Raw genomic sequence first — 27,925 nt, 5'->3', positions numbered from 1 at the left:
CATTATGGTGTCGTTCAAGGGACAGAACTAATAAGTAAACCTACCTCCCCTTAGCTGCTCAAGCCTAAGCCACAGAACTTCTCTGAATCTCAGTTTCTTTATAAAATTGGAAAAGTAGTGCATCTCTTGTGTACCTCACATGGCTGCTCTGAGGAAACACTGAGATAAGCAGTTCAGATAAGGAAAAGAGGGCTCCAAGAGTCATTCCACCGCATGGCCCTGACAGATTCGGGACTGGGACTCAGGTTTCCTGGCAAGGTGGGCTATTTCTACCACATGGTGGTAACTACAGCAGGCGCAACTCTTCAGCCTGAGTATTTTCACTTCACCAACCTCCTGTCCATGAAAGCTGTGTCGGAGTATTCAATTGTTCATTAAGAACGGCCTCAAGTCTCAGAGGAGAAGGCAATGGCAACCCGCTCCAGTACTCTGGCCTGGAAAATCCCATGGACAGAGGAGCCTGGTAGGCTGCAGTCCATGGAGTTGCTAAGAGTCAGACACAACTGAGCGACTTCACTTTCACTTTTCACTTTCATGCATTGGAGAAGGAAATGGCAACCCACTCCAGTGTTCTTTCCTGGAGAATCCCAGGGACGGGGGCTGCTGTCTATGGGGTAGCACAGAGTCGGACACGACTGAAGTGACTTAGCAGCAGCAGCAGCAAGTCCCAGAGGATGCTGTTACAAAATTCAAATAGGAGATAACATAACACTTCTTAACTGAAACAGGGTAAAGATTACAAGTATTGTTTAGTAGCAGCTACAAATCAAGAGGAAAAGGAGAATTTCAGAAAATTCATAGAAGACGGAGGCTACAAGATATTAGCTAAGGAAAACCACCTTCATTGTGTCTTTGCTTTTTCTCCATCCTGATTCCATCAAGATCCACCCCTTTTCATTTTCCCTTGAATTCTCCTTAGTGGAGTAGGGACCAGGAAACCTGACTTGCAGCTTTGGGGTAACTCCTGACCGTTTTTTGCTTTGATCTTCAAGGCAATATCTAAAAAAAAAAAGAAAAAGAAAAGGGGCAAAGAGTGGGAGGATTCATTCTATTGGATATTAGGACATATATTAATAACAAAATCACAGCAATAAAATCAGTGCAGCACTGGTATAAGAGCTGAGCTACGTCAATAGAAGAGCAAAGAGAGCCTAGAGACAGAGACAGATGTCTAAGGGGACTTGGCTTACATCACAGATGTCATCACGTCTTGGTAGGGAAAAGATAGACTGTTTGGTGGATACTGCTGGGAAAACTGGCTTAGCATGTGCAGAAAGTAATACTGAATTCCTATTTGCAGTACATAGGAGGTGAACTCTTGATGAATTAAGACATGTGTTATGTACAAATGTGAAGCAAAAGAGGGGAAAATGTAGGAGAATATTTTGCAACCATGAGTAGGAGAAGATCCTCAAACAAGATCCCAAAAAGGTTTTCACAAAGCTGAAATGGCATGCATCTGAGTACATCAAAATAGGGACTTCCCCTACACTGTAAGAGAGCAAATACCAAGTTAAAAGGATGCAAGAAAGACTGGGAGATACTGGTAATGTCCAAGGCTGACAAGGGGTTAATATTCAGAATATATAAGAAATTTACCTGCCTCCTGAGAAATCTGTATGCAGTTCAGGAAGCAACAGTTAGAACTGGAGATGGAACAAAGGACTGGTTCCAAACTGGGAAAGGAGTACGTCAAGGCTGTATATTGTCACCCTGCTTATTTAACTTATATGCACAGTACATCACGCAAAATGCCCAGGTGGATGAAGCACAAGCTGGAATCAAGATACCTGGGAGAAGTATCAATAACCTCAGATAGGCAGATGACACCACCCTTACGGCAGAAAACAAAGAGGAAATGAAGAGCCTCTTGATGAAAGTGAAAGAAGAGAGTAAAAAAGCTGGCTTAAAACTCAACATTCAGAAAACTAAGATCATGGCATCTGGTCCCATCATTTCATGGCAAATAGATGGGGAAACAATGGAAGCAGTGACAGACTTTATTTTCTTGGGCTCCAAAATCACTGCAGATGGTGACTGCAGCCATGAAATTAAGACACTTGCTCCTTGGAAGAAAGGCTATGACCAACCTAGACGGCATATTAAAAAGGAGAGACATTACTTTGCCAACAAAGGTCTGTCTAGTCAAAGCTATGGTTTTTCCAGTACTCATGTATGGATGTGAGAGTTGGACTATAAAGAAAGAAAGCTGAGCACCAAAGAATTGATGCCTTTGAACTGTGGTGTTGGAGAAGACTCTTGTGAGTTCCTTGGACTTCAAGCAGATCAAATTTGTCAGTCCTAAAGGAAATCAGTCCTGAATATTCATTGGAAGGACTGATGCTAAACCTGAAGCACAATACTTTGGCCACCTGAAGCGAAGAACTGACCCCTTGGAAAAGACCCTGATGTTGGGAAAGATTTAAGGCAGGAGGAGAAGGGGATGACAGCGGATGAGATGGTTGGATGGCATCACCAACTCGATGGACATGAGTTTCAGCAAGCTCCGGGAGTTGGTGATGGACAGGGAAGCCTGGTGTGCTGCCATGGGGTTGCAAAGAGTCGGATACGACTGAGCAACTGAACTGAAGAAACTTTAAAAATTCATTCAGAAAAATAATAGGAAATCTAGCAGAAAAATAGGCAAAAGATGTAAGCAGGTAGTTCACGGAAGGAAAAACATCTCTGTAACTCTTAAATATATGCAAAAATAGTTATCCCTAATCGTCAAAACTGGGCTTCCCTAGTGGCTCAGTGGTAAAGAATCCGCCTGCCAAGTAGGAGATGTGGGTTTGATCCCCAGGTCCTTAAGATGCCTTGGAGAAGGAAATGGCAACCCACTCCAGTAATCTTGCCTGGGAAATCCCATGGCCAGAGGAGCCTGATGGGCTATAGTCCATGGTGTCTCAAGAATCCAATACCACTGGCGACTAAACAACAAATCACGAAAATTAAAATGCAGTACTGCTCCTGTAGGACTCTTTGCAACCCCGTGGACTGTAGCCTCTGTCCAGAGAATTCTCCAGGCAGAAATACTGGAATGGGTTGCCATTTCCTTCTCCAGGGGATCTTTCCAACCCAAGGATGGAGCCTGGGTCTCCTGCATTGCAGGCAGATGCTTTACCATCTGAGCCACCAGGGAAACCCTTACCAATGCCAGATTAATATAAATTGGGACATAATACCAAAAGTTAATGTACAAAGTGGAGAGACAGGAACCTTCCTATCTTCATTGGTGGAGTGCAAAGCCATCCTAGAGAGTACCAGGGCAGACTGAAACCAAGCAGTGTAGGTTCTATGAGCAAGCAACTCCATTTCTTCCCTCAGGGTCCATAAGAGACACATGTAATACCCATTCCAGCATTTCTGTGATAACAAGGTACTGCTGGCAACCAGTTTATTATTTAAAGAACTTATAAGTAAAATGTGCTAGATCCCCAATTCAAATACTTTTAAAGGACAGTTAAGGAACTCCTGATATGATAAGCCCCACCAATAGCTCTCTTAGACATTATGTTGAGGGAAAAACGTACAGAATGAGTTCTTAACACAACAGCATTCATGTATATTAGAAATAGATACTTAAACCAAAAGCACTGTCTTTCGAGGATACATACATGCACTGGGACACATCAGACGAGAGAGAATGCATACAGGAGGCGGGTAGAGAAACAGGACCGTGGAGAGGGAATGAGTGGAAAATAATAATAATAATAAAAAAGAAGTCCTGCTGACTCTCGGGCGCTGAAGAGTATGATCAACAAAACTCTTGTCTCTGAGGTCCCCCAAAATTGCCCCAACTTCTTCCATCGCTTCCCACTCGTAACAGAATAAAAATGCAAGCAGCTCAACGTCGCTGCCTGGGCTCTTCTCCATTAAAGACCTACCTCTCTACCTTGTCAAGCACCCGTTTCCCTGCACTCCAAGCTCTACTCCGCACTTTCTACAACCATATAGACGCTCAGGCTTCAACCCGGAATCCGCTTACTCTTATTTCTCTTGGAAAAATCCTGTTTTAAAATTCAGTTTTAAGTGTCTTCAGGAGTCCTTTTTCTGACGGCTGCCCTCCCTACGTTAACCCCTCCCGGACTGTACTCCCAGATCACCCGTCCCAACAACCTAGCACACCCCAAGTTCTATTTGCTTATTTTTGGTACACACCCCTCCCCCAAGGACAAAGCGGAGTTACCCAGCTCGTGCGCTGGGGTGGGCGGTCCCACGAATAACCGCACCACAATTCCGGCAAGTTAACCAAGATCCCAACCCACCTTCCCCTTTGTTTCCCTCACTTATTGGTTCATCTCTGCCCGGGGTCCCCACAGCACCTCCACCGGCTGCAGTAGGTAGGAGGCTCTGCGCATGCACGACTGCTGGGGCGCACTCTGACGGGGGCGGGGCGAAGGGGCGAGGAGGGCGGCGAGGGGACGCGGCGCGGCAGTTGCGTCCGGCCCGCCGGCAGCGGGTGCCCGGGAGGGGGTGGGGCCGAGGCGGGCACCTACCCCGGCACGGCCCCGCCCCCACAGCCCGCCCGCGCGCTTCGCCCCGCCCCCTCGCCTTGGCCGCCCCGCCCCCTCGGCGGCCGCGCTCCTTCTCCCGCCGCCCGCTAGCCCGCCCGCTAGCCTCCCGCCTGGCTCTGGCGGCGGAGAGCGGGAGAAAGTGTTGCTGGTGGGCGGCCGCGGGGCTGTGAGCGTCCGACATCCCGGGACCGCTCCGGCCCGGGCGGCGAGGGGGCCCGGCGGTCCATGCACCCGCCGTCGCCCGCCGCCACCGCGATGGATTTCAGTCAGAACAGCCTGTTCGGCTACATGGAGGACCTGCAGGAGCTCACCATCATCGAGAGGCCGGTCCGCCGGAGCCTCAAGGTGCGCCCCGGGGAGGAGGAACTGCCCGCAGGGCGCCCGGCGGCTGGCCCCTGCCCCGACCCCCGCCCGTTCGCTTCACGAGGCGGCCCGGGACCCTCTCAGAGTCCTGCTGCCCGCCCCCGCCCCCCTCAGTCCCCGAGGGCCGTGTTACCCTAACCCGACCCCTCTCGGGCCCCCTTCTTCGACGCGGCTCGGCTTCTCCCAGCCTGGACCCCCAGCCCTGAGGTACGGGCGCCCGGGGCCAGCCCGCGACCCCTCACGCTCTGGCTTTTCCAGTTGCCCGTCCCGGCCCTGCCCGCCCCGGGCCCTTTCCCCAACCCGGCCACCTCAGGAACGGCCCGCCGAGCCCCTTCGATTCGGGCCAGCCGGGCGTCCTCTCCCGCGCCGTCCCTCTCTCACGGCCCGGGGCTCCTCCGCCGCGGCCCCCTCCTCCTGGGCCCTGCGGGAGCTGCCCCTCGCAGCCGCAGCCCGCTGCCTCCCGCGTCCTCTCCTTGGGGCTCCCCCTCCCCCCGCTTCGGCTCCCTGGTGCTGCTGCTGCCCGGGGTTGTGGACCTAGTCCCAGTCTTCAGTTAACACGGCCCCGACTCTCCCCGCTGCCTTTTCCAGAGGTACCTCAGATCCCACTCCGCCCCCCCGCCCCACTCCGTCCTCATCCGAGCAAGCCCAAGGCCCCCACTTCACCTCCCAACCCACCAACACCCATCCTGGAGTCGTCCTGCTCTCCGTCTTCAAAGCCCTCTCGACCCTTTGTCCCGATCCTGAGTCACCACGTGTCCCTTCCTTCCAGCCCCTCCAAGACTCTTAGCAGGGACCCTGCTCCCCAATCCTCTTAGCCTTCACTAGGCACTCCCCCGCCCCGACCTGCCACTAGCTCCCCCACCCCGCAAAGTCATCTTGCTTCCCGAGGCTCCAACCCTTACTGCTGCCAAACCTAGTTGACCGACCACCGACCCCCGCAATTGCTCCTTTAGCTCTTTTCACTCCCACCTGCCGCAATATCTTTGATTTCCTTCCAGCCCCAGAGTTTATTCCCTTCCCTCCCCCAATCCAGATTTCGTCTTTCTCATTCTCCCTCCGCTGGCTGCAGTTTTCATCCCACCCCCCCCCCCACCCCTTTTAAGCATTTCCTGGGATGGAAATGCTGGCAAAACACTCTTAGATATTAGAGATGAAAACTACGTACATATTTTACATATGCACATACAATTGATTTCAGCAAGGTTCTGAAGTCACATTGTGTTTCTCAGGCTTCAGTCTAGAAGCTAGAAGAGTAAACAAAAGGGAAAAAAAAGCCCCAGAGCCCCCCAAACTCCACCACCTAAACCCGACCATTAGAGATATGTGATTTGAGGGTGGCAGACCCCTTAATTAGTTTTCAAGGATAATGCTTAATTGCGAAAGTTTTTCATTAGTCTGTACTCATGTAGGGTCCCTGGAGGCAAGACTTGAGCTGATGCTTGTGTGCATAATTTGTATTTTACACTTGACAGACACCAGAAGAAATAGAAAGATTGACAGTTGATGAAGACCTCAGTGATATTGAAAGGGCTGTTTATCTGCTCAGGTATTTCGTAAAGTCTTTTTGTGATAATTCCTTCTCTTTTCCTGTGGCAGCATCCACAAATGATTTCTGAAATGTCATGTTACGGTTATGTTAAGATTTACTTAACCACTTGAACAGAGTACTTTGCATGCACAGCACTTAATTATGTCATAAATTAGACTTAGATGTGGGCTTATGAATTTCAGAACTGAAATCAAGTAAAGTACCTCGCTTATAGAATATTGCTTGGAGGAGGAACAGAACAACTCATGATTTGAGTTAAATCTCTTAAAAAAAAATATCTTGCAGCTTTGGTTGTGTTCACATAAGAGCCGGTAAATTTAGATGAAGTTAAAGAATATCCAATGATTAATTTTAAGTTAATTGTAGAGTTTGAACTTTATATGGTATTTACAGAAAAAAAATCCGCAAATATGGTAGTTGTTTTTTTTCCTCAGGATAACCTGTTTATATTGCTTTTGCTATGTGTGCTTTATAATTTTGCCTAAGAGATTTTAAAATTTAATTGAGTCTACTCTCACTTAAGGTTCATCTCATAAGCTCTACAGAATTGTTTACGCCAAATGATTATGACAAATATTTACAAGATTTCTTTCAGCTATTTTAAAAATTGTGCTGTGGATTTAAGTTTAAAAGCTAATGTGAGCATTTAATGAATATATAAAAATACTTCAGAAATAGGAATTTTCCTAAAGTATTTTGTGTACATTGTTTTAACATTTTTCTTGCACATTTCTTTTTACCCTTTTGGCAACTTAGTTTTCGCTTTTGGTTTTTGGAATCAGATTTTGAAAACTGGTACTATTGACCTCCTTGGAATATTTGTTATCCTTGTTCCTTAGCTCAGGTCTGCTTTGCCAGTTTCAGGTGCTGGAAAGTTTCTTGTTCTTTTCTTGTTTTATAGATCATGTTTCTAGTCCCATGACATTCTTTGAATGACTGTTTTTTTCTTTTTATCCTCCATTTAAAAAAAAAAGCAACCCTCTCCTTGACTTCCATTTTCTTATTCTGACATCTTGGCTTCTGTTCTTATTTAAGTCAGAATTTTAGCATGCTTATAATTTAGACCATTCTCTTCAATAATTCTGTTACTTTAAAACGTTACCAGATCTTAGACTTTATGTCGATGTTGTTTCCTTTCCTCTTTTGGTGATTTATAGTAGCCTGCTCTCATCATTTCTATTTATTTTATTATTTAAAAACATTTTTGTATTGGAGTATGCTGCTGCTGCTGTTTTGCTTCAGTTGTGTCCAACTCTTTGGGACCCTGTAGCCCGCCAGGCTCCTCTGTCTGATTCTTTGATTCTTCACCCCAGAATACTATGCTGTGCCCTCCTCCAGAGGATCTTCCTGACCCAGGGATCAAACCAACATCTCCTGCATTGGCAGGCAGGTTCTTTACCACTAGCACCACCTGGGAAGCCACTTATTGGAGTATAGTTGATTTACAGTGTTGCATTAGTTTCTGGTGTTATCTACCTATTTGTTTTAAAATAAAATGGTTTTTATTTATGTATGAATTAGCAGTATGTGTTTTTGATTTTCATAGAGAATGCTCCGTTTAACCTGTTTTGATAATTGTGTAATATTTGAAGTACTTTATTCCTTAATGATGAACATATCCAATATGGTGAGCAGAAGTTGTAAGCATCTGCCTTTTCCCATAATTCTCTTGTTTGGAGTAGGCAGACAACTGGTGAAAATTGGGTAAGCTTCTTTTAGCATACAGCAGTTGATGATGTGAAGTCACTGCCTACTTACTCCTACTGAATCCTCTCCAGATAAACGCTGGCTTACAATTAGGAAACAGAGAGTGTTGCTCTACTTACTTGTGACAACGGATACCTCATTGTAGGTATCTGTGACAAGGCTTCTTTTTGAGGATAGCTTATTTTCTGTTTTGCGTTTGTTGTTAGCGAACCAGGTCGTCTAAATTGTCAGTGGTTCTTGGACACAGGACATGAGTTTCACCCAGTTCTAGAACTTACAAAGCCCTTACAGAGACAGATGGGGCCTCTCCTTAGGCAAGAGAGTTTGGAAAGAAATCTGATACCTCCTTTAGTTTCTTGTGGCTCATCTACCTTGAAGGAGGTTTGCAAGGTGACTCCAAAGGCAAACACTAGTTTGGTTGTGCATGGGTCCTCCAGCCAAGTTCTTTTTTTTGTATTCCTGCCATCTCACCCCCTCCTGGGGGAAAGTGGGGTTTCACCTTTAGGACAGCTTCTGAAGAGAGAACATGAGGCCTGCCTGAAAGGTTCTTTCTTCCGTGGGATTCAGGGAAAGGGTGTGGGATTGTCTTATGGACGTGTTCCAAACTTTGCCTCTGTTAAAGCTGTTAAAGCCTCTTGTCTCACGTATTGAGCCTTCTATTTTAAATGTAATGTATTCCTTTTTTTCCTATTTGTACTCCCCAATGCTGTAAAATCTAATACTGAGTTCTTTTTATTTCCTATGATTTTCAGGTTTATTTTTGAGTACATTACCTTTTCCTCTGTTTTAGATATTCTCTACCCAGAACTTTCCTCCTTGCTTTTGAATGTCAGATTTTTTTTTTAAGCTGTCTTATTTTTGTATATTACATCTATTTTTGAGATTAAGCTACCTTAGAATTCAGAGTCAAATGTGTAAATATCAGTAGGAGATGCTTTATATTAGTGGGGGTTCTGATAGCAAACCAAATTACACTGTTCATTATCTTACCCTAAAATATGACAGATCAATTATGAATGCTGTTTTCATAATTAAGTTTAGAACATTACACTATTTGAAGATTTGACACAGATGATTTTGTGGTTTTGCATAAATGGGGTGCTGCTGTACCCGTCTGTGGCGTTTAGCTGTGAAGCAAAACAGCTTTCCTAATAGTCACAGCTTGTGGCTTAGTCAAAATCATATTACAACATCTTCTAGTTCTCTCCCTTCTTTGTGAGTTTGGCATATATTTTAGAAGTGTACTTAAAGCAGGTGAATGGATTTTTTAGAGAAGGGTCCTAAGTTTGTATACTCTGATTTCATTAGGTAAACCTTTACTCACATATCTAATTGCCTGCCAGATAGATATGGCAGGCAGATCCTTAATTTGGCATAAGTGACTCCATCTTAGCTGTGCAATGGGATGTCCCATTAGGCCTTCAGCTTTTCTTTTTAAAAGCTTGATTGAGATGTAGTTCATATGCCATTTTTAGTTGAATGGTTTTGTGTTTTCACACAGTTGTGTGTTCGTTACCACAATTTTAGAACATTTTCATCATATCCAAGATAAACCCTCTACCTATTAACAGTCACTTCCCTGTTGTGTTGGTACTTTTGTCCAGTCTTCCCAGCCTTTGGGAACCAGAAGTCTACTTTCTCTATGGATTTGTCTTTTCTGGGCATTTTATGTAAATGAAATTATACAGTATGTGGCCTTTTCTGCCTTTTTTCCCAAGGTTATTCCTTGTTGTAGCGTGTGTCAGTGCTTTTTTTCTTTTTATTGCTGGGCAGTATTCCACCATAGGGGTATATCATGTTTTGTTTGTTCATTCATCAGCTGATGGACACGTGAGTTGTTTCCACTCAGTCTTTCCTTCTTGAAGCAGTCCTCTTGCTCTGTTCACTGTTACTCAGATACATCACGTCCATCCTTCACTGTTCTTCCCCTTCCCTGGAATACCTTTCATTATATTGACACCTCTCCAGCATCTTCCATTGCCAGGATCCAGCTGTAGTCTTGAATCTTCCATAAGACCTTTCCTGTCTGCTGAAACCACATGGATCTCAGGCTTCTCTGAGCTCCTATATCAGTTAGTGGCTGCATACCTTGGTATTCCTTAACGTAAAAGTGTGCATACATATTCTTCAATAGACTAAGCTCTTGAAGGGCAAGCTGTGTTTTATTGTTGTTGCTGTTTTGGTTCTTTCTTATTCTTTTCTGTGATATAAATATATACCTCTTAATGGAATAAGGTGTATTTATTTACTTATTTTAAGATGACCAAAAAATGCCTGGTGAATTCAGCAACTTTTGATTTTTTTGTTTTGTGGGCCATAGAATCAGATTTAGGGTGTATACTATTTTACCATTTACTGCCTGTGCGACCATGGGCAAGTGACTTATGGTTGTTAAGTCCTAGTTTTTTTCATCTGTTAAGTGGAAAATAGTAGTTCTTGTTTCACAGTGTTGTTGTATTCTGTGTAGAGCCCCAGACACCAAACGGGAACCCAGTTAATATGAATTTCCTTCTGTTTCCTGTACCATGTCCCTAATTCCTTACTACTTACCTACTCAAGGTACATTTCAGACTTTTAAAAGAGGATAGCAGTATTAATTTTGCCTTCCAATAATCAGATAAAGTAACAGGCAAGTAAAGTCTATCAACAGGTTTGTGATAGATAATCTATTAGCTTCCTTTGCTAATAGTGCTAATAGTATTTTTAGATTCATTGTATTTTTAGTAATTAATTAATTAATTTTTGGTTGCATTGGGTCTTTGTTGCTGCTCATGGGCTGTCTCTAGTTGCGTCAAATGGGACCCACTGCTTGTTGTGGTGCAGGGGCTTCTCATTGCAGTGGCCCCTCTTGTTGCAGAGCACGGGCTCTAGGCTCACAGGCTTCAGTAGTTATAGCACGTAGGCTTGGTAGCTCTGGCTTACAGGCTTTACAGTGTGGGCTCAGTAGTGGCGCACAGGCTTCGTTGCTTCAGAGCACGTGGGATCTTCTTGGACCGGAGATCGAACCCATGTCCTCTGCATTGGCAGGTTTGCCTCTTTACCACTGAGCCACCAAGGAAGTCCCCTTTGCTAATAGTATTTACCAGAATCTTTACATATTATAATTGTTTTAAACTGATAAGATCAGCCTGTTTAAGCAATATTTGCTATTTGTATTATGCATTAAACGTGCTTTGTTAATGTATCTAAACTAACTTTTATATTGGTTTCTTTTACAGTCTCTTTAAAACCATCTGTCACTTTGCACTGTGAATTTTAAAACATTTTGCACTTTGCCTTTTAGGGATAGTCAAATAAAGTACATCTTTAATTAGGAACTTTTTCCCTTCTGTGCTCTCCCCTTTTCCCCCCACTGCCCGCCTTTTAATTAAGAAAATAGTAAGTGCTCCCCTTAGTGAAAGCACAGACTGAGAATTCTGCCAAATCTGAAAATAAAAACCTGTAAACTGTGGCTGTTGCTAATCACATCCTGGGAACTCTTGCACTCAAGACTAGCACAAGGCAGCAATGAGGTCATGAGGAAGAAAGAACTCCAGTAATTAGCTTTGCTACTGGCTTGCTTTTCGTTGTTTTGTCTTTAAAAAGTTCTTATCCCATTTGCTAGGCAAATGGGAAATGTGTGAAAACCTCCTTTGTATGCTCTTATTTCCAAGATCTTCTATACCTTCACACTTCTTTTGCTTTTACTGTTGTCTTGATTTTTCTTCATTTTTGATGACTTCTGCCATTTAGTACTGTTTTGATGAGATGGGTGCTTATGGGGTGTGTGTGTGAGAGAGAGAAAGTGTGTGTGTGTGTGTGTGTGTGTTAGCACTGTTTTGGTGAGGTGGGGTGCTTATGGGATGTGTGTGAGAGAGAAAGTGTATGTGTGTGTGTGAGAGAGAGAAAATGTATGTGTGTGTGTGTGTGTGTGTGTGTGAGAGAGAGAGAGAGAGAGAGAGAGAGATGAGGGTGGAGGAGGCGGGTCTTGAATAGCCAGGATTGCTTACCCAGTTTTCTCCACTGTTGTACGTGAGAGACACATCACAACTTTTAATACCTCACAATTGAGATGAATAGTTGGTAATTCCTGGAGTTGGTTAATGTGGGGAATCATAAAATTGATACATACTTTCAGTATTTCATACCTTTGTTTGCCAGAGTTTTGTTGTAGATCCATTGCCTTTTGAGTCAGGGTCTGCTTAACACAGTTCATAATCCTTTTTCTTGCATAAATACTTCCATAATACATTTAGAGTGTCAAGGTCAGGTCTCTTTAAAGTTGAGAATTTAAAGATGCTTTTGAAGCAGTCTGAAAGCCTGTTTTAGATTTTTATGATCTTTTTTGCTCATCTTTTGCAAGTTGTCTTGTTCTTCCTAATTCAATAACAGTTTTCTTTGGCAACTTTGAGTTTTTCTAAAACTTTCAATTTAGTTGTCATAGAAACGACTCTTCGCATTCATATGTTTATGTAATATTTAATTAAATTATGTAATTGTGGTATCAAGTAAATTGGGATAAACTGGTCTGAGAACAAACACAGCTGACTCTTGGTTACAGCTCACCTGGCTAGAACAGAAGCGTGTGGGTATTTCAGAGAGCAGTCTATTAGCTCTAAGCTCTCAGCTTGTCTTTGCCAGGGAAGTGGAGAGTGTTGCTTAGCTGAGAGTCTTCTAACACCTTGTTGAGAGATATACTATCCCTTTTCAGAGCATGCGCTGTGATGGCCTTGCTTTATCCTTGGATACTCATAATATTCCTCTCTTGTCTCTGTATTGAGTTTGGTCTATGGTCTGGTCTATTCTCCTTTAACTGTTCTGTTCTAAAAAACAGAAAATAATGGATTAAGAATCTCAGTTAAAGAGGTACTGTCATAAACATATAGTTTGTTTTTTAAAACAAACTTTTGGAGCATTTGCAGAAATGAGCTCACATCATGAAATACACAGCTTGTTTGCTTTCAGAAGTTCAAAAACACCCATATAGCCGGCATCCAGACTAAGAAACAGGATGTGACCGATTGTCTAGTTGTGTTAGCCTGTCTTGTACCCTTCCCATTTTCCCCCATTCCCTGCAAAGGGTGTTGACTATCCTAACGTCTAACAGCATAGATTAGTTTGCCTGAGTTTGGGCTCAATATAGTAAGAACCATGGAATATACAGTTTTTTGTTTAGCTACTTTTGCTCAACCTTTTAGAAAAGAGATTTGTTCATATTGTTGCATGGAGAAATAGATTGTCCATCCTCATGGCTGTGTGATATTCTATTATATGAACATACCATATATACTCTTGGTGGACATTTGTTTTCAGATTTTGGCTATTATGAATAATGCTGCTACAGACATTCTTGTACAAGTCTTTTGGTGAAGATACACATGCATTTCTTTTAGTTATGTTCATAGACGTAGAACTCCTGGTCACAGCATATGCATATATGCCACTTAGAAGATACTGCTAAACCATCTTTCCAAGTGCTTGCATAGTTTATACTGCTTCCAGCAGTGCATGAGTGGTCTCACCCTATGTTTTTTAGGAAACAAAACTGACAAACTTTCTAGTACAGCAATTTCTAGTATATCAATAACGAACTACCTATGTAATAGCCCATATAATTATCTGTTATTCTGTATCTGATTTACTTATGTCATACAACTTTTTCTTTCTGTGTAAGAGAATTTCCATGAATTTTTACACTTAGTTTTTAATTGTGCTAGATGGCTTGGCTAGGAGACTCTTGGTTATTAGAAGGTCTTCTTTCAAGGGTGCCATCTCTAGTCGCTGTGCTTTTTAATGATTCCAAGGGTCCTATTTTTAAAAAATCATCCAAGTTATCCAGTATGAAAGTGATGCACAGATTTCTTGCCTTTGTGCATAGAAATTGGAGGCATCTTCATTTTCTCATCCTAGGATAAGCAGGATCGCTGTTACATATATTTAGAGGCGTACATAATGGATTCCAGCTGTATGTCTTGCATCATCGCTGAGGCCTCATTACTTAAGTCCTTGGCAAACCCTGAACTCCCTGTTTTGGAAAAGTACTAGATCTCTGAATCTAAGGGGTTTGGAGATTATTTTCCATCTCCTTTTGCTTATCTTTTGCTATGAGAACAACGATGGGGGGCATCTGTTACTTTTTGCTTTCCTATTTACTGAAGCTTCTGAAGGCTTTCTGTGACATCAGTGGAAAGTGGAATGCTCTCATGGGATCTGTAAGAAAAGCTTAAAAATAAAGAGTAAACTATTTTCATCAATGTAAAGGTGACCCGTATAATGTCATTGGGAAGACCTAGAGCTTAATAACAGGATGCAATTGTGAGAGATTTGAGCAGTTTTCATCTTGTTAATATAGCTGTTTTTCGATACCCTATTTAAATACCTACATGTGGGACTTCCCTGGTGGTCCAGTAGCTGAGCCTCTGTGCTCCCAATGCAGGGGGCCTGGGTTCAATCCCTGGTCAGGGAGCTAAGTCCCACATGCCTCGACTAAAGAGTTCAGATGCCGCAATGAAAACTGAAGATCCCACGTGCTGTAAGACCCAGCACAGCCAAATAAATAAATATAAATTAAAAAATACCTACAGGTTTCTATGAGAAAACATACTATAAAGTAATGCTAAAACAAATGCTTGTATGAAGATTCAAATAAAATGCGGGTTAAGTTCTGTAACTGCAGTGTACCTATATTATGACATATATATGTGTGTATGTTGTAAATGTATATATATGTGTGTATATATTTATTTTCACGAACAGTTAGTTCATACTGACACTTGAGACGTAGCTAAGTGAGGCACAAGGAGACTGAATTTTGTCCCCAAACTTATCTAATTAGTTCCCAGTAAAAATTTGGGGTTTTATTGCTTTGCTCCCAATCTTGTTGTATAGTGGTTTCTTAGTAGTCACATTATTATTTAAAGTATTGACTCAACTAAGTGGTAAAAATCATAACTCTTAGAATTAGGGTCACATGAAGGGAATTAAGGGCTTCCCCAGTGGCTCAATGGTAATGAGGAGTACAATGCAGGAGGCCCAGGTTCCATCCCTGGGCCAAGAAGATCCCCTGGGGGAGGGCATGGCAACCCACTCCAGTATTCTTGCCTGGAAAATCCCTTGGATGGAGAAGCCTGGTGGGCTACAGTCTATAGGATCACAAAGAGTTGGACACGACTGAAGCAACTGAGCACGCACGCGTGAGTGTTTCAGTGATCTTTAAATTTATACCTCTTTCAACATAGATATTTTGCTTTTTGCAATATCTTTTGCTGGCCATTGTTGGCCACCAGGTGTGAGAGGCAGGGAGAAAGTGTTCATTCTTAGTTCTTCAGTCACCACCTTTTTGACTTTATAATATTGGTATGTAGTAATGATGTCAGAAATAATAGCAAAATCTATTATATCCTTGTATGCAGATGTCTTACAGTGTAACTCCCCCTCCAAATCAGAGATGCTAATAATGGAGAAGATTTATAATGCAACTAGCAATTACTTTAGAATAAATTTTATGAATTTAGGTTGTTGTTGTTGTTGTTCAGTTCTAAGTTGTGTCCAACTGTTTGCAACCTCATGGACAACTGCAGCACGCCAAGCTCCCCTGTCCACCACTATCTCCCTGAGTTTGCTCAAATTCATGTCCATTGAGTTGATGATGCTTCTAACCATCTCATCCTCTGCCTCTCCCTTTTCCTTTTGCCTTCAGTCTTTTCCAATGAGTTGGCTTTTCGCATCAGTCGGCCAAATTATTGGAGTTTCAGCTTCAACATCAGTCCTTCCAATGATATTCAGGGTTGATTTCTTTTAGGACTGACTGGTTTGATCTCTTGGCTGTCCTAGGGACTCTCAAGAATCTTCTCTGGCACCACAGTTTGACAGCATCAATTCTTCAACGCTCAGCCTTCTTTATGGTTCACCTCTCACATCTGTACATTACTTCTGGAAAAACCATAGCTTTGACCATATGGAACTTTGTCAGCAAAGTGATGTCTCTGCTTTTTAATATGCTGTTTAGGTTTGTCATAGCTTTTCTTCCAGGGAACAAGCATCTTTTTTTTTCCCATGGCACTCTCAAAAGATTTGTATTTCATTCAAAGAGATAGCACAACAGCAAACTGGGTATTCAAATTAAAATACAAGATATATCATCAGAGTATGGATAGAATTTTTAATTTCATGGCTGCCCTCACCATCTGCAGTGATTTGGGAGCCTAAGAAAAGAAAATCTCTCATTGCTTCCAGTTTTCCCCTATTTGCCGTGAAGGGATAGGACCAGACGCCCTAATCTTAGCTTTTTTTTAAAAAAAATTAATTTAGCTTACTGCTAAGTCACTTCAGTCATGTCTGACTCTGTGCGACCCCATAGATGGCAGCCCACCAGGCTCCCCCGTCCCTGGGATTCTCCAGGCAAGAACACTAGAGTGGGTTGCCATTTCCTTCTCCAATGCATGAAAGTGAAAAGTGAAAGTGAAGTCACTCACTCGTGTCAGACTCTTCGCGACCCCGTGGACTGCAGCCTACCAGGCTCCTCCGCCCATGGGATTTCCCAGGCAAGAGTACTGGAGTGGGGTGCCATTGCCTTCTCTGATATAAGATACAAGAAGATATTAAATCCACACTTCTGCTTTCTAAGCCTTACTTTCAAGACAGACACTAACTTGAAAAAAGAAATCTCTCCCAATAATTAATTATTTTACAATCACTTCTCACTTAAACTATCATTTAATCATACACTGACATTTGAGGAGGTTTTTGTTTTTTTTTAAAAAAACTAAGTTAAAAATCAATTTAGTAAAATATAAATTGTATTTAACCATTGTGCATAACAGGAAAATTAATCACCATTTGCAAGTTGCTTCAAAAAACATTACAATATTCTAACTACATGAAACAATAACTCTGCAAGTTTAGTAAGGGAAAAAATGGAGAAGTGCATTTAAGCCAGTTATTTTCAGTTACCTTTAATTTCCAGGTACATTTTATTTTTTATAATAACTCTTTCTTAAACTTCCTCATTGAAAATTAGAATTCATAATGTTTTCATCTTGGTAATGATCTTAATTTATAGTTAGAAAGAAATGAAATATTTAATAAAATGAAAGTAAAAAGAATACAAAAGTACTTGAAGCAACTTTTCTCCAAAAATATAACTTTCTAGGGTTGAAAAGGGCTTCTCTGGTAGCTCAGGTACACAAAATATTTATTGAGTACTTACTTTGTATTAGGCATCTCCTGGGGAATGAGTGGCATTGTACCAGCAAATACTTGTGTTTAAGGAAGTATTGATACTTTTTTAAGGAAGCAAACGCACTTTTCTTAAATTTTAGTAGACTAGAAGTCATCTCTAGTTAATAAGTATGTTGGGCATTGAGAAGGCAGTATGTAGTGTCAGAAATACTTTATATTAAGACATACCAGATTTATTCTCCAAGGCCGAGACTTGCTCATTTAGCTATTGAGAAACCTAGGCTTAGTTTCTTATTTGGGCCCAAGCCTCCTAATCTAAACTGGGAATAATAAAACCTACATTGTAGGATTGTTAAGATTTGGGAATGTATGTGGAGGGCACAATGCTTGGTGTAGAGTCATGTTCGGTAAAGAATAACTGTTCTTGGTCTTTTAAATAAACTGCTGGCAATTCAGAACATCCTTTACTTTGGATGTATGGGAAAATTCCTATCCAGAGAATTCCTGTAGTTGTAAAATCTTGTCTCCCAGATGGTGCCCCTTTGCATTTAATCCTCTGCCCTGAGCTTGGGCAACAGATGATCTGCTTTTCGTCAGTATACTTCAGTGGCAAATTCTCCTGTTCTAGAACATAGGCATATGTTTTCCTATCTCTTGGCTAATGCCTGAGAATGGAATGCTGGTCATAGGATGAGTACATATTTTTTCATTCAGTTCTATTGAGGTATAATTGATGTCAAATAACTGGCACATACTTCAACCATACAGTTTGATGCATATATATACACACACACGTATATCTATATATGGGCTTCCCTTGTGGCTTAGCTGGTAAAGAATCTACCTGCAATGCAGGAGACCTGGGTTCAGTCCCTGGGTTGGGAAGATCCCCTGGAGAAGGAAAGGCTACCCACTGCTGTATTCTGGCCTGGAGAATTCCCTGGACTGTATAGTCCATGGAGTCGCAAAGAGTTGGACATGACTGAGCGACTTTCACTTCATATATATATACACCCATAAAAGCATCATCACTGTTGAGATAATGAACACAGCTGTCACTCCTCAGTGTAGTTTTGTGCTCCTTTGTAATGTTCTTTCCCTTCCTTCTGATTCCTTCCCCTACTCCAGGCAACCACTGATCTGCCTTCTGACACTATAGATACGTTTTCAATTTGTAGAATTTTATAGAAATGAATCATATAGTAGCTACTTTTTCTTCTGGCTTCTTTTTACTCAACATAATTTTCAAGTTCATTCGTGATGTTGCATGTATCAATGGTTCATTCCTTTTTATTATTGATAATTCCATTTTAAAGATATAGTCCATTTTGTTTATGCATTCATCAGTCAATGGACATTTGGACCATTTCTAGTTTGGGGGTATTACAAACTAAGTGGCTGTAAACATTCATTTACGGATCTTTGGGTGGCCATGTGCTTTCTTTCCTCTGGTGAACAGCTGGAGAGTGGAATGGCTGGGTATACAGTAGGTATAATGTATGCTTCCATTTTTAAGAAACTGCTGAACTGTTTCCAAGTAATTGTACACTTTTACATTTCCACCAGCAGTGTATGAGAGTTTGGACTGCTCAATATGTATACTTACTGACACTTGGTATGAGCAGTTTCTTTTTGGTTTTAGGCATTCTGGTGGTATTACCAGTGGTCTAGAGTAGTGTTATTCATTGTATTTATAATTTGGATTTCCCAAATGATCAGTGGACACTGAGCATCTTTACATGTATTTATGAGTCAGACACATATATTTTGTTTGGTAAAGGTATATTTAAATCTTTTGCCTATTTGTTGGATATGAGTGCATGCCAATTTGCTTCAGTCATGTCCAAATCTTTGCAACCCTATGGACCGTAGCCCACCAGGCTCCTCTGTCCATGAGAGTCTCCAGGCCAGAACACTGGAGTGGGTTGTCATGCCCTTCTCCAGGGGATCTTACCAACCCAGGGATCGAACTTGTGTCTCTTAGTTTCCTGCATTGGTAGGTGGGTTCTTTACCACCAGTGCCACCTGGGAACTCCCTTTAGTTGGGTATGTGCTTTGCAAATATTTTCTGCCAGTCTGTGGCTTTTTAATTTTTCTAAATGTACCTATTTTTTAGAGAGCAAAGTTTCTTTGCTTTGCTATGGTCTAATTTTGATGAGGTCTAATTTAGTGATTTTTTTTTTCATTATAGTTAGTGCTTTTTGTGTTATATTTAGGAAATCTTTGCCAAATCTGGGTCATTAAATTTTTTCCTATGCTTTCTTTCAGAAATTTTGTGGTTTTAGCTCTTGATTTTAGGTCTATGATTCATTTCCACTTCAATTTTGTTTGTGGTATAAGGTAAGTTTGAGGTTAATTTCCACCCCCCACGTAGCTATAGGATGTAGTAGAAAAAGGGCCAGGATCAGGGGACGTGGTGTCTCTGCAGTCACATTCAAGTCACTTAAGTTCTTTAAACACTGTTTCCTTTTTACTCCAGGTGATATGATTTGTTGTTGTTCAATCGCTAAGTTATGTCCAGCTCTTTGCCACCCCATGAACTGCATCATGCTAGGCTTCCCTGTCCTTCACTGTCTCTCTGAGTTTCCTCAAGAGAGTCCATCTTGCTTCAGCAGGTGTCTTCAGTTCTAAGAAGATAAGGAAAAGATGTTGAACCTCGGTTATTTGCTCCACTAGGCGGTGCTAATGGACATCTATATAAGGGATCTTCACCTTGGCTAGGTGAACAGTTTCAGAGCTCTTTTTAAAAGGTCATTTTTGAAGAAGATATTCATAATTCAGGAAAGTGCCTATGTTCTTTAAGGAGTAGACGTAGTAGTGTTAAAATGAATCTGAAAATGCCATTTTTTACCAAAAACTATCAGAGTACAACACTTTTCTTTAAAGAGTTCTGTAGATTTGGTTTGAATATGTTTGGGGCAGAATGAAAGTTATATGGCTAGCATAAAAATATTTACATATTCAGGTGAAAAATCAGGCTGAGGAGTCTGATGACTTTAGAATAGTCATGAAAATTCTCTTGGTAACAAGCTTCGAAGCTGCATTTGCTTGGAAATACTTTTCGTAATAAACATATGAACTATATTTCCTTGCTTAATGGACATTCTTGGAGGGGGAAAGGACTCACAAAAGTCCAGCCTGAGAATGTGGAGGAGAAGGCATCTCCCCATGTAGCTCCATCCCCATGATAGTGGGTATGGAGAGAGATGATTACACCTCTGGTTGGTATGTATGCATATCTCGCATAATTTTCCAGTTGTTTGTGGGATTTTTCCAGATACCTTCCTGTTTTTAGTCTAATTCTGTAATGGTCACAGACAGCACTTTGCTTGATGTCATTTCTTTTAAATATACTGAGGTTTGTTTTTTGACCAGAGCATGGGTCAGTCTTGGTAATTATTCCATGTGTATGAATATGTATTCTCCTGTTGTTGGGTGTAATATTCTATCAATGTCAGTTGGTCAAGTTCGTTGATATTTTTCAGATCTTCTATATCTCTAAGAATATTTTCTATTTGTTCTACTAACTAAAAGAGTAGAATATTGAAGTCTGTAACAGATCTGTCTACTCCTTCTTTCACATATATCATTTTTACCAGTAGTTCATGTATTTTGATTTTTGTAATTAGTGTATATACTGTCAAGGTTGTTATGTTTTTCACTGAAGTAATCTCTCATAGCTATGTAATATTTGTCTTTACCCCTAGAAATATTCCTTGTTTAAAGTCTACTTTATCTGATATTAATATACTCTTTCCAGCTTTCTTTGGTTAGTATTTACACAGTATATCTTTTTCTACCCTTTTACTTTTTTAAAAGGAGGTTTTTAAATTTTGGAATTATTTTAGATTTCCAGAGAAGTTACAAAAATAGTTACTATATTCCTATTACTACTTTTCCTTAAAACTAACATCTTTACATAGCTATGGTATATTTGTCAAAACAGAAATTAACGTTGGTACAACACTGTTTACTAAGTGCTAGAATTTGTTTGGATTTCACCAGTTTTTTCACTAATGTTCTTTTTTCCTGTTTCAAGATCCAGCCCAGGATATTGCATTTAGTTGTCATAGCTCCTTAGTCTTCTTTGGCTGTTACATATTCTTAGTCTTTTCCTTGCTTTTCGTGATCTTGATAGTTTTAAAGAGTACTAGTCAGGTATGTTGTAGAATGCCCCTCAACTTGTGTTTGTCTGATGTTTTTCTCATTGTTAGATTGGAGGTATAGACTTTAAGAAAGAGTATCATAGAGGCATAGACATGCCTCTCTCATCCTGTCATTTCAGGGGGACATGACATCAGTATGACTTATCACTGGTGATGTTAATCCTGATCACTTGGGTTAAAGTTGTATCTGCCAGATTCCTCCAGTTTCAGTGGTGAGAGAGGATCTTTCAGCCTTGCTCCTGATCTTAGGGTGAAAACATTCAGTCTCTCATCGTTAGGTAAGATGTTGGCTGTAAGTCTCTAATACCTGTGTTCCCTGTTGTGTCTGACTCTTTGTGATACTATAGACTGCAGCCTACCAGGCTCCTCTTTCCATGGGATTTTTCAGGCAGAAATGCTGAAGTGAGTTGCCATTTGCTCCTCCAAGGGATCTTCCTGATCCAGGGATTGAACCCACGTCTCCTGCATCTCCTGCTTGGCAGGTAGATTCTTTACCACCGAGCAACCTGGAAAGCCTCTAATTGATATCATTAAGTTAAGGAAGTTTTTTCTATTCCTTCCTAATTTGCTGAGAGTTTTTATCATGAATGGGTATTAAATCTTGTTGAATTTTTTTTTCTGAATCTATTGATAATATACCTGACTTTTCTTATTGAGTCCTTTAATATGGTGAATTACACTGATCAGCTTTCAAATGATGAACCAGCCTTGCATTCTTGGGATGAAATCTACTTGGTGAATTTTTCATTTTATGTTTCTGGGCTCTATCTGCTACAATGTTTTTGAGGATTTTAACATCTATTTTAATGAGAGATAACTGGTTTGCACTTTTCTTATAATATCTTTGCCTAGTTTTTGGTTTTAGAAGAATGCTCATGAAATCACTTGGGAGGTGGTTTTCTATTTTTCTGGAAGAGATTATCTAGAATTGGTATTATTTCTTCCTTAAATGTTAGGTAGAATTCACCCATTAAACCATCTGGGCCTGAAATTTTATTTTTGAAAGGTTTTGAACTGAAAATTCTATTTATTTAATAGATATAGGGCTATTGGGCTCATTTATTTCTTCTTGAGTGAGTTTTGATAGTTTTGGATACTTAACTCTGTTTCATCTGCATTATTGAATTTATGGACATCAAATTATGCTATGCTAATACTCCCTTTTGAGCTTCCCTGGTGGCTCAGAGGGTAAAGTGTCTGCCTGCAATGCAGGAGACCTGGGTTCGATCCCTGGGTCAGGAAGATCCATGGAGAAGGAAATGGCAACCCACTCCAGTACTCTTGCCTGGAAAATCCCATGGACAGAGAAGCCTGGTAGACTACAGTCCATAGGATCTCAAAGAGTCAGACACGACTGAGCAACTTCACTAATATTCCCTTTTAATGTTTGTGGGCCCAGTAGTGATGTCCTACCTATCTTTTATTCTTGATCTTGCTAATTTGTGTCTTCTTGCTTTTTTTCTTGTTTAACATAGCTAGAGGTTTACCAGGGCTTTTTTTGTTGTTGTTGTTGTTTGTTTGTTTGTTTTTGTGGATCTTTTCAAAGAACCAGCTTTTGGTTTCATCATCATTATTATTAATGTTTTCCTGTTTTCAGTTTCATTGATTTTATTCTAATGTTTATTATTTCCTTCACTCTCCTTGTTTTGCAGTTAATTTTCTCTTCTTTCTCTAGTTTCTTAAGGGGCAGCTCAGATTATTGATTTTTAGAATGTTGTTCTACTCTAATGTGTGCATTTTTAATGCTGTAAATTTCCCTTTAGCTGCACCCTACAAATTTTGATATGTTGTATCTTCATTATCATTTATTTGAAGAAATTTTAATTTATCTCAAGATTTCTTCTTTGACTCATGAAACTTATGAGTCATTTAGAAGTGCATTATTTCATTTCCAAATGTTTGGAGATTTTCTGCATACTTATTTTGTTAGTGATTTCTAATTTAGTTCCATTATGGTTTGAGCATGTACTTGGCCTGACTTCTGTGACCTCTGCTTTTTCCCCATTACAGCTCTGACTTCACTTCTTACTATTCTCTTCTTCACTTGCTGTGTACTGCAACCATCCTTGCTGTTCATTAAATATACCAAGTACACATTACCTCAGCTCTTTTGCACTTGCTATTCCTTCTGCTTTAATGTTTTCTCAGATATCTGCATTGCTAGCTCTATCATTTCCGTCAGATCTTTCCTGATCTGAGTTGCCTACTTATCTCAGATAAGTGGCACCAGCATCAACACTTACTGTCGCAGGTTTAAAAACCCGGGAATATTCCTGTTCCTCACCTCTGCTATTTAAGCTGATTAAATCTTTCATTTACTAAATAGGAACATTCACACAGCTTATTGTAGTTTACTGATAGACACATTAGTGAGAAAACATTTGTTTAGTCAAAATGGTTTTCAAATATTGGATTAGCTGAAACTTGCTGAAGGCTCAAAAATCCCAGCATTTTACTCATTTCTTTTGGTATACAGGTGGGTAAGTAGATGTGGCTTCCTTTTTTTTTTTATCCCCTTCAAGAAAAATATTTCTTCATGTTCTAGAATGACATATGTTTTATTGGTTAGCTCTATATGTAACATGGGCTTACCTGGTGGCTGAGATAGTAGAGATTCTGCCTGCAGTGTGGGAGACCTGGGTTGGGAAGATTCTCCTGGAGGAGAGCTTGGCAACTCACTTCAGTATTCTTGGCTGGAGAATCCCCATGGACAGAGGAGCCTGGCAGGCTACAGTCCATAGGATCACAAAGAGTCGGACATGACTGAAGTGACTCAGCATAGCACATACATATATATAAAATCAGGCTTCCTACGTGGCACCGTGATAAAGAACTTGCCTGCCAATGCAGGAGACATGGGTTCTATCTCTGGGTTGGGAACATCCCCTGGAGAAGGAAAGGGCAACCCACTCCAGTATTCTTGCCTGAAAATATCCTGCTATTAGTTTGTAGGGTCGCAAAAGAGTCGGACATGACTTAGCGACTCAACAGCAATGTATATTAGTCTCTAGACTAATTTTATGTTTCTTTTTATTTGGCAGTGAAAGCTATGTACAGCAACTTGAGTTTTTCTTTTAATCCCTGTTGCTAAGAAACAGAGCACAGCCACTAACCAGCTGTGTGACCTTAGGAGCATCATTTAACTCCTCTGAATTCTGTCAGTGAAGTGAGGGAGCTGAACTAGTCATGCTGCTGAGACTCTTTTTTGCTCTATGACTCTGTAAACTTAACTCCGTGCTCACCCTCGTTATCAGCTTTCCTCATGTGGTTAACCGGAGAAGGCAATGGCACCCCACTCCAGTACTCTTGCCTGGAAAATCCCATGGACGGAGGAGCCTGGTAGGCTGCAGAGGTGGAGTCGGACACAGCTGAGCGACTTCACTTTCACTTTTCACTTTCATGCACTGGAGAAGGAAATGGCAACCCACTCCAGTGTTCTTGCCTGGAGAATCCCAGAGATGGCGAAGCCTGGTGGGCTACCATCTATGGGGTTGCACAGAGTTGGACACGACTGAAGTGGCAGCAGCAGCAGTAGCACATGGTTAGTACATCTATTTCTCTGTTCCTTCAAAAGAAAAAAATATACGTGTGAAATTAAGTTGTTAAGGAATCCATGAGTGACCTTAGTTTCGTTGTTTTATTTAAATTAGATTCTTGTTTTGTAGAGGTAGTATCCTGACTGTGGCAATGACTAGCTGGTTAACCTTGAACACTAACTAGCTGGTTAATCTTGTGGTGCTGGTGAAGACTCTTGAGAGTCCTTTGGACAGCAAGATCAAACCAGTCAATCCTAAAGGAAATCAACCCTGAATATTCATTGGAAGAACTGATGCTGAAGCTGAAGCTCCAATACACTGGCTACCTGATGAGAAGAGACTATTCATTGGAAAATATCCTGATGCTGGAAAAGATTGAGGGCAAGAGGAGAAGCAGGCAGCAGAGGATGAGATGGATAGATAGCATCACTGACTCAGTGGGCATGAATTTGAGCAAACTCTGGAAAGATAGCAAAGGACAGGGGAGCCTGGCATGCTGCCAGGCATGCTGCCGTGGGGTCGCAGAATCAGACATGACTTGGTGACTGTAAAACAAACCTTGAACTGCTTCCATAGTCTCTGTGGATGCTGGTTTATTCATTGTTGAAGCGTGAGGGATTGAATTAATATGTATAGGCCCTCTTCAGCACCATTCCATTATATCCTATCATTAACATCATGGAAAAGGATTCACTTTTTCACACAACTTTTACAGATTGATTTTGGTTTGACCAATGAGCTTTTACATTTTACAGTGATTTGTTTGTATTTCTCCTGATGTGGTGCCCAATTTACAGTAGCATCAGTCAGAGGAGCAGACAGGGTCTATGTATATTGTGTTAGGGACTCTCCTTCTACTAAATCTAGAAGTGTCGTATTCTCCACTTCCAGACTTAGTATCTCTCTGACAGAATTTCCAGACCGGTGGCTGTAGCTTGGGCTTTTCTCCCTGGCTTTGGGCCAGTATGTCTGCCAGGCGCCGCCACCACCACCACGTCTCTACCAGAATGCCTTGCTGGCTTTTCAGACTCAATGTGCCCAAAACAGAATTCTTTACTTTTTATCTAAGTATGCCTGTACTTGTCACTGGAGCCTGACCATCCTTTTAAATTGTGCTGGAGGGGGACCTGGGAATAATTTTATACTCTTCCTTTTTTCTCTCAGTCATTAGTTTTGTATTAAGTCCTATTGATTTTATTTCTGCAAGAAGGCATTCCTTCCTTGCCACTCTAAGTCAGATACACAGAATCAGAGTGCTTTGTTTTTATTGTTTTCTATTTCCAGAGCACAGTGACTGTCAAATACTGAGAGATCAGTAAGCCTTTATGAAATCATTGAATAAATCCCATCAGCCTGGGACTGGGAACACACTGTTCCTTCCACTCTCTCACTTGTCGCTGATTCCTGCTCATCTTTCAGGGCTTGACTTTTCAGGGAAGGCCTCCTTGACCTCCATATCAAAAGTGTTCTTGATAATACCGTAGACTGTTCCTTAATGGGTCTTTGCATACTTAGCATGATTTCATTGATTTTTTTTTTTCAACCTGTTCTTCTCTGACTATGAAGCTCTAACAGGGCAGGGTTTGTGTCTGTCTGTCTATCACCATGTTCCTGCCAGGGCTCACCTCGGAGTCCAGTGTGTAATAAGCACTCAGTTCCATATTTGTTGTCTGATACTTTCTCTGGCTAGATGTAAAGCATCATTAAATTATGATCATTAGACTCCAGAACGAGTGCCTGGTCCCCAGCAGCTCTTGAATAAACACTTACTGAATTATTGAACATATCAGCCCACCCATCTTCTATAGGTTAAGTAATTGGGTCTCCTCCCCTCCCTATGATAGCTGTTTATCATCCTTTCTTTCTGCAGGTGCCAGAGATTTGGCCTTATTTTCTCCATCTATCTCTCTTTAAAAATAGCTGTCAGTTACTATTCTGTTTTTCTCCTGGGTTCTTAGCTTCCTGGATTGGCTGATATGTAAACCCAGTTCTCTTAGCTAGTCCCTTTCCATTGCTATGTTTTATGTCTTTATATTTTTTAAAAAGTATTTTAAAATGGATTTTTTATTACCATCTGTTAATGGAGACATTAAGAAGAATAAAAGGAGATATTACAATGTTTCCAGGAATCTTGCAAGTTTGTAATGTTATTCTTGAACTCATGTTTTACATACCTTTCAATATTCCTATTATTAGCTCAATATTTAGGGCAGATGTTGGTAATCTTCCCTTTTACTCTTTGCAGAACACTGTAGAACAGTGATTTTCAAAAAAATATTTTTTTACCATGATTCACAAGTAAGGAATACATTTAAAAATTGTGACCTAGTATATACATATATGTGTTTGTGTGTGGGAATTAGTATATATAATTGAAACTAAATTTTAACAATTATTATCCTTCTATGTATATCAAATTAAAAACATATCAAAGTTAACATGCAATATTATCCTGTTAATACTGAAATATAATATGGAAAAAAATCCTGAATAAACAATATATAAACAACAATAAGGAAGAATTTATTAATGCAGCAGGTATGTTTGCTCCTTGATAAGTTCCTTCTACCCTAGAACAAGTGAGGAAAATGCTTATCTTGTATACTGTTGTGAGACTTGATGTGGGCTGTGAGGGAGACAGGAAAGGTTAGAGTAATTCTAAGACATGTCCACGGAGAAGCAGAGGGAAGTTTATACCTCTGTGGTTAAAAAGAGGGAGGGGAGTCATGAGCTCAGGTTTTCATATGTGAAATTGAAGAGCCGTTCAAAATGAAATGTTCTCTTTCTAAGTTGTGGTACTGCTGTAGTCAGAAGATTGTCTCCTTTTCACAATGCGTGATACTTTCTGCTTACTATGTTGACACGGCTTTGGGATAGTAAAAGATGGATAGTGGAAATTATCAGTAAAAGAATTTATTATAATGTGAA

The 27,925-nt window shown here is 40.8% G+C and overlaps 1 protein-coding gene and 1 long non-coding RNA gene across 3 annotated transcripts in view; one reads left to right on the top strand and one right to left on the bottom strand.

Annotated features, from left to right (window-relative positions):
- Positions 1-794: 794 nt before the first annotated feature.
- Positions 795-4,365, bottom strand: LOC120875678. Its single transcript, XR_005724013.1, has 2 exons — positions 4,269-4,365; positions 795-999 (listed from the first exon to the last, which is right to left on the bottom strand). It is a non-coding gene; the product is annotated as an uncharacterized LOC120875678 (long non-coding RNA).
- A 221-nt stretch (positions 4,366-4,586) lies between these two features.
- Positions 4,587-27,925, top strand: part of PPP4R4 (protein phosphatase 4 regulatory subunit 4) — a 103,294-nt gene continuing 79,955 nt past the window's right edge. The window contains exons 1-2 of one of the 2 annotated variants that reach the window (XM_040257193.1): positions 4,587-4,862; positions 6,353-6,426. In XM_040257193.1, coding sequence (XP_040113127.1) covers positions 4,743-4,862; positions 6,353-6,426 — 194 coding nt within the window. In that variant the 5' untranslated portion in view covers positions 4,587-4,742. The remainder of the gene's footprint in view (positions 4,863-6,352; positions 6,427-27,925) is intronic. The other variant, XM_040257192.1, reaches the window with a different exon arrangement.

This window comes from Oryx dammah, unplaced genomic scaffold (assembly GCF_014754425.2).
Source record: "Oryx dammah isolate SB20612 unplaced genomic scaffold, SCBI_Odam_1.1 HiC_scaffold_16, whole genome shotgun sequence".
Classification (NCBI taxonomy): Eukaryota; Metazoa; Chordata; class Mammalia; order Artiodactyla; family Bovidae; genus Oryx; species Oryx dammah.
Note: the sequence above shows the minus strand (reverse complement) of the source record. Positions and strands in the feature narration are given on the sequence as shown.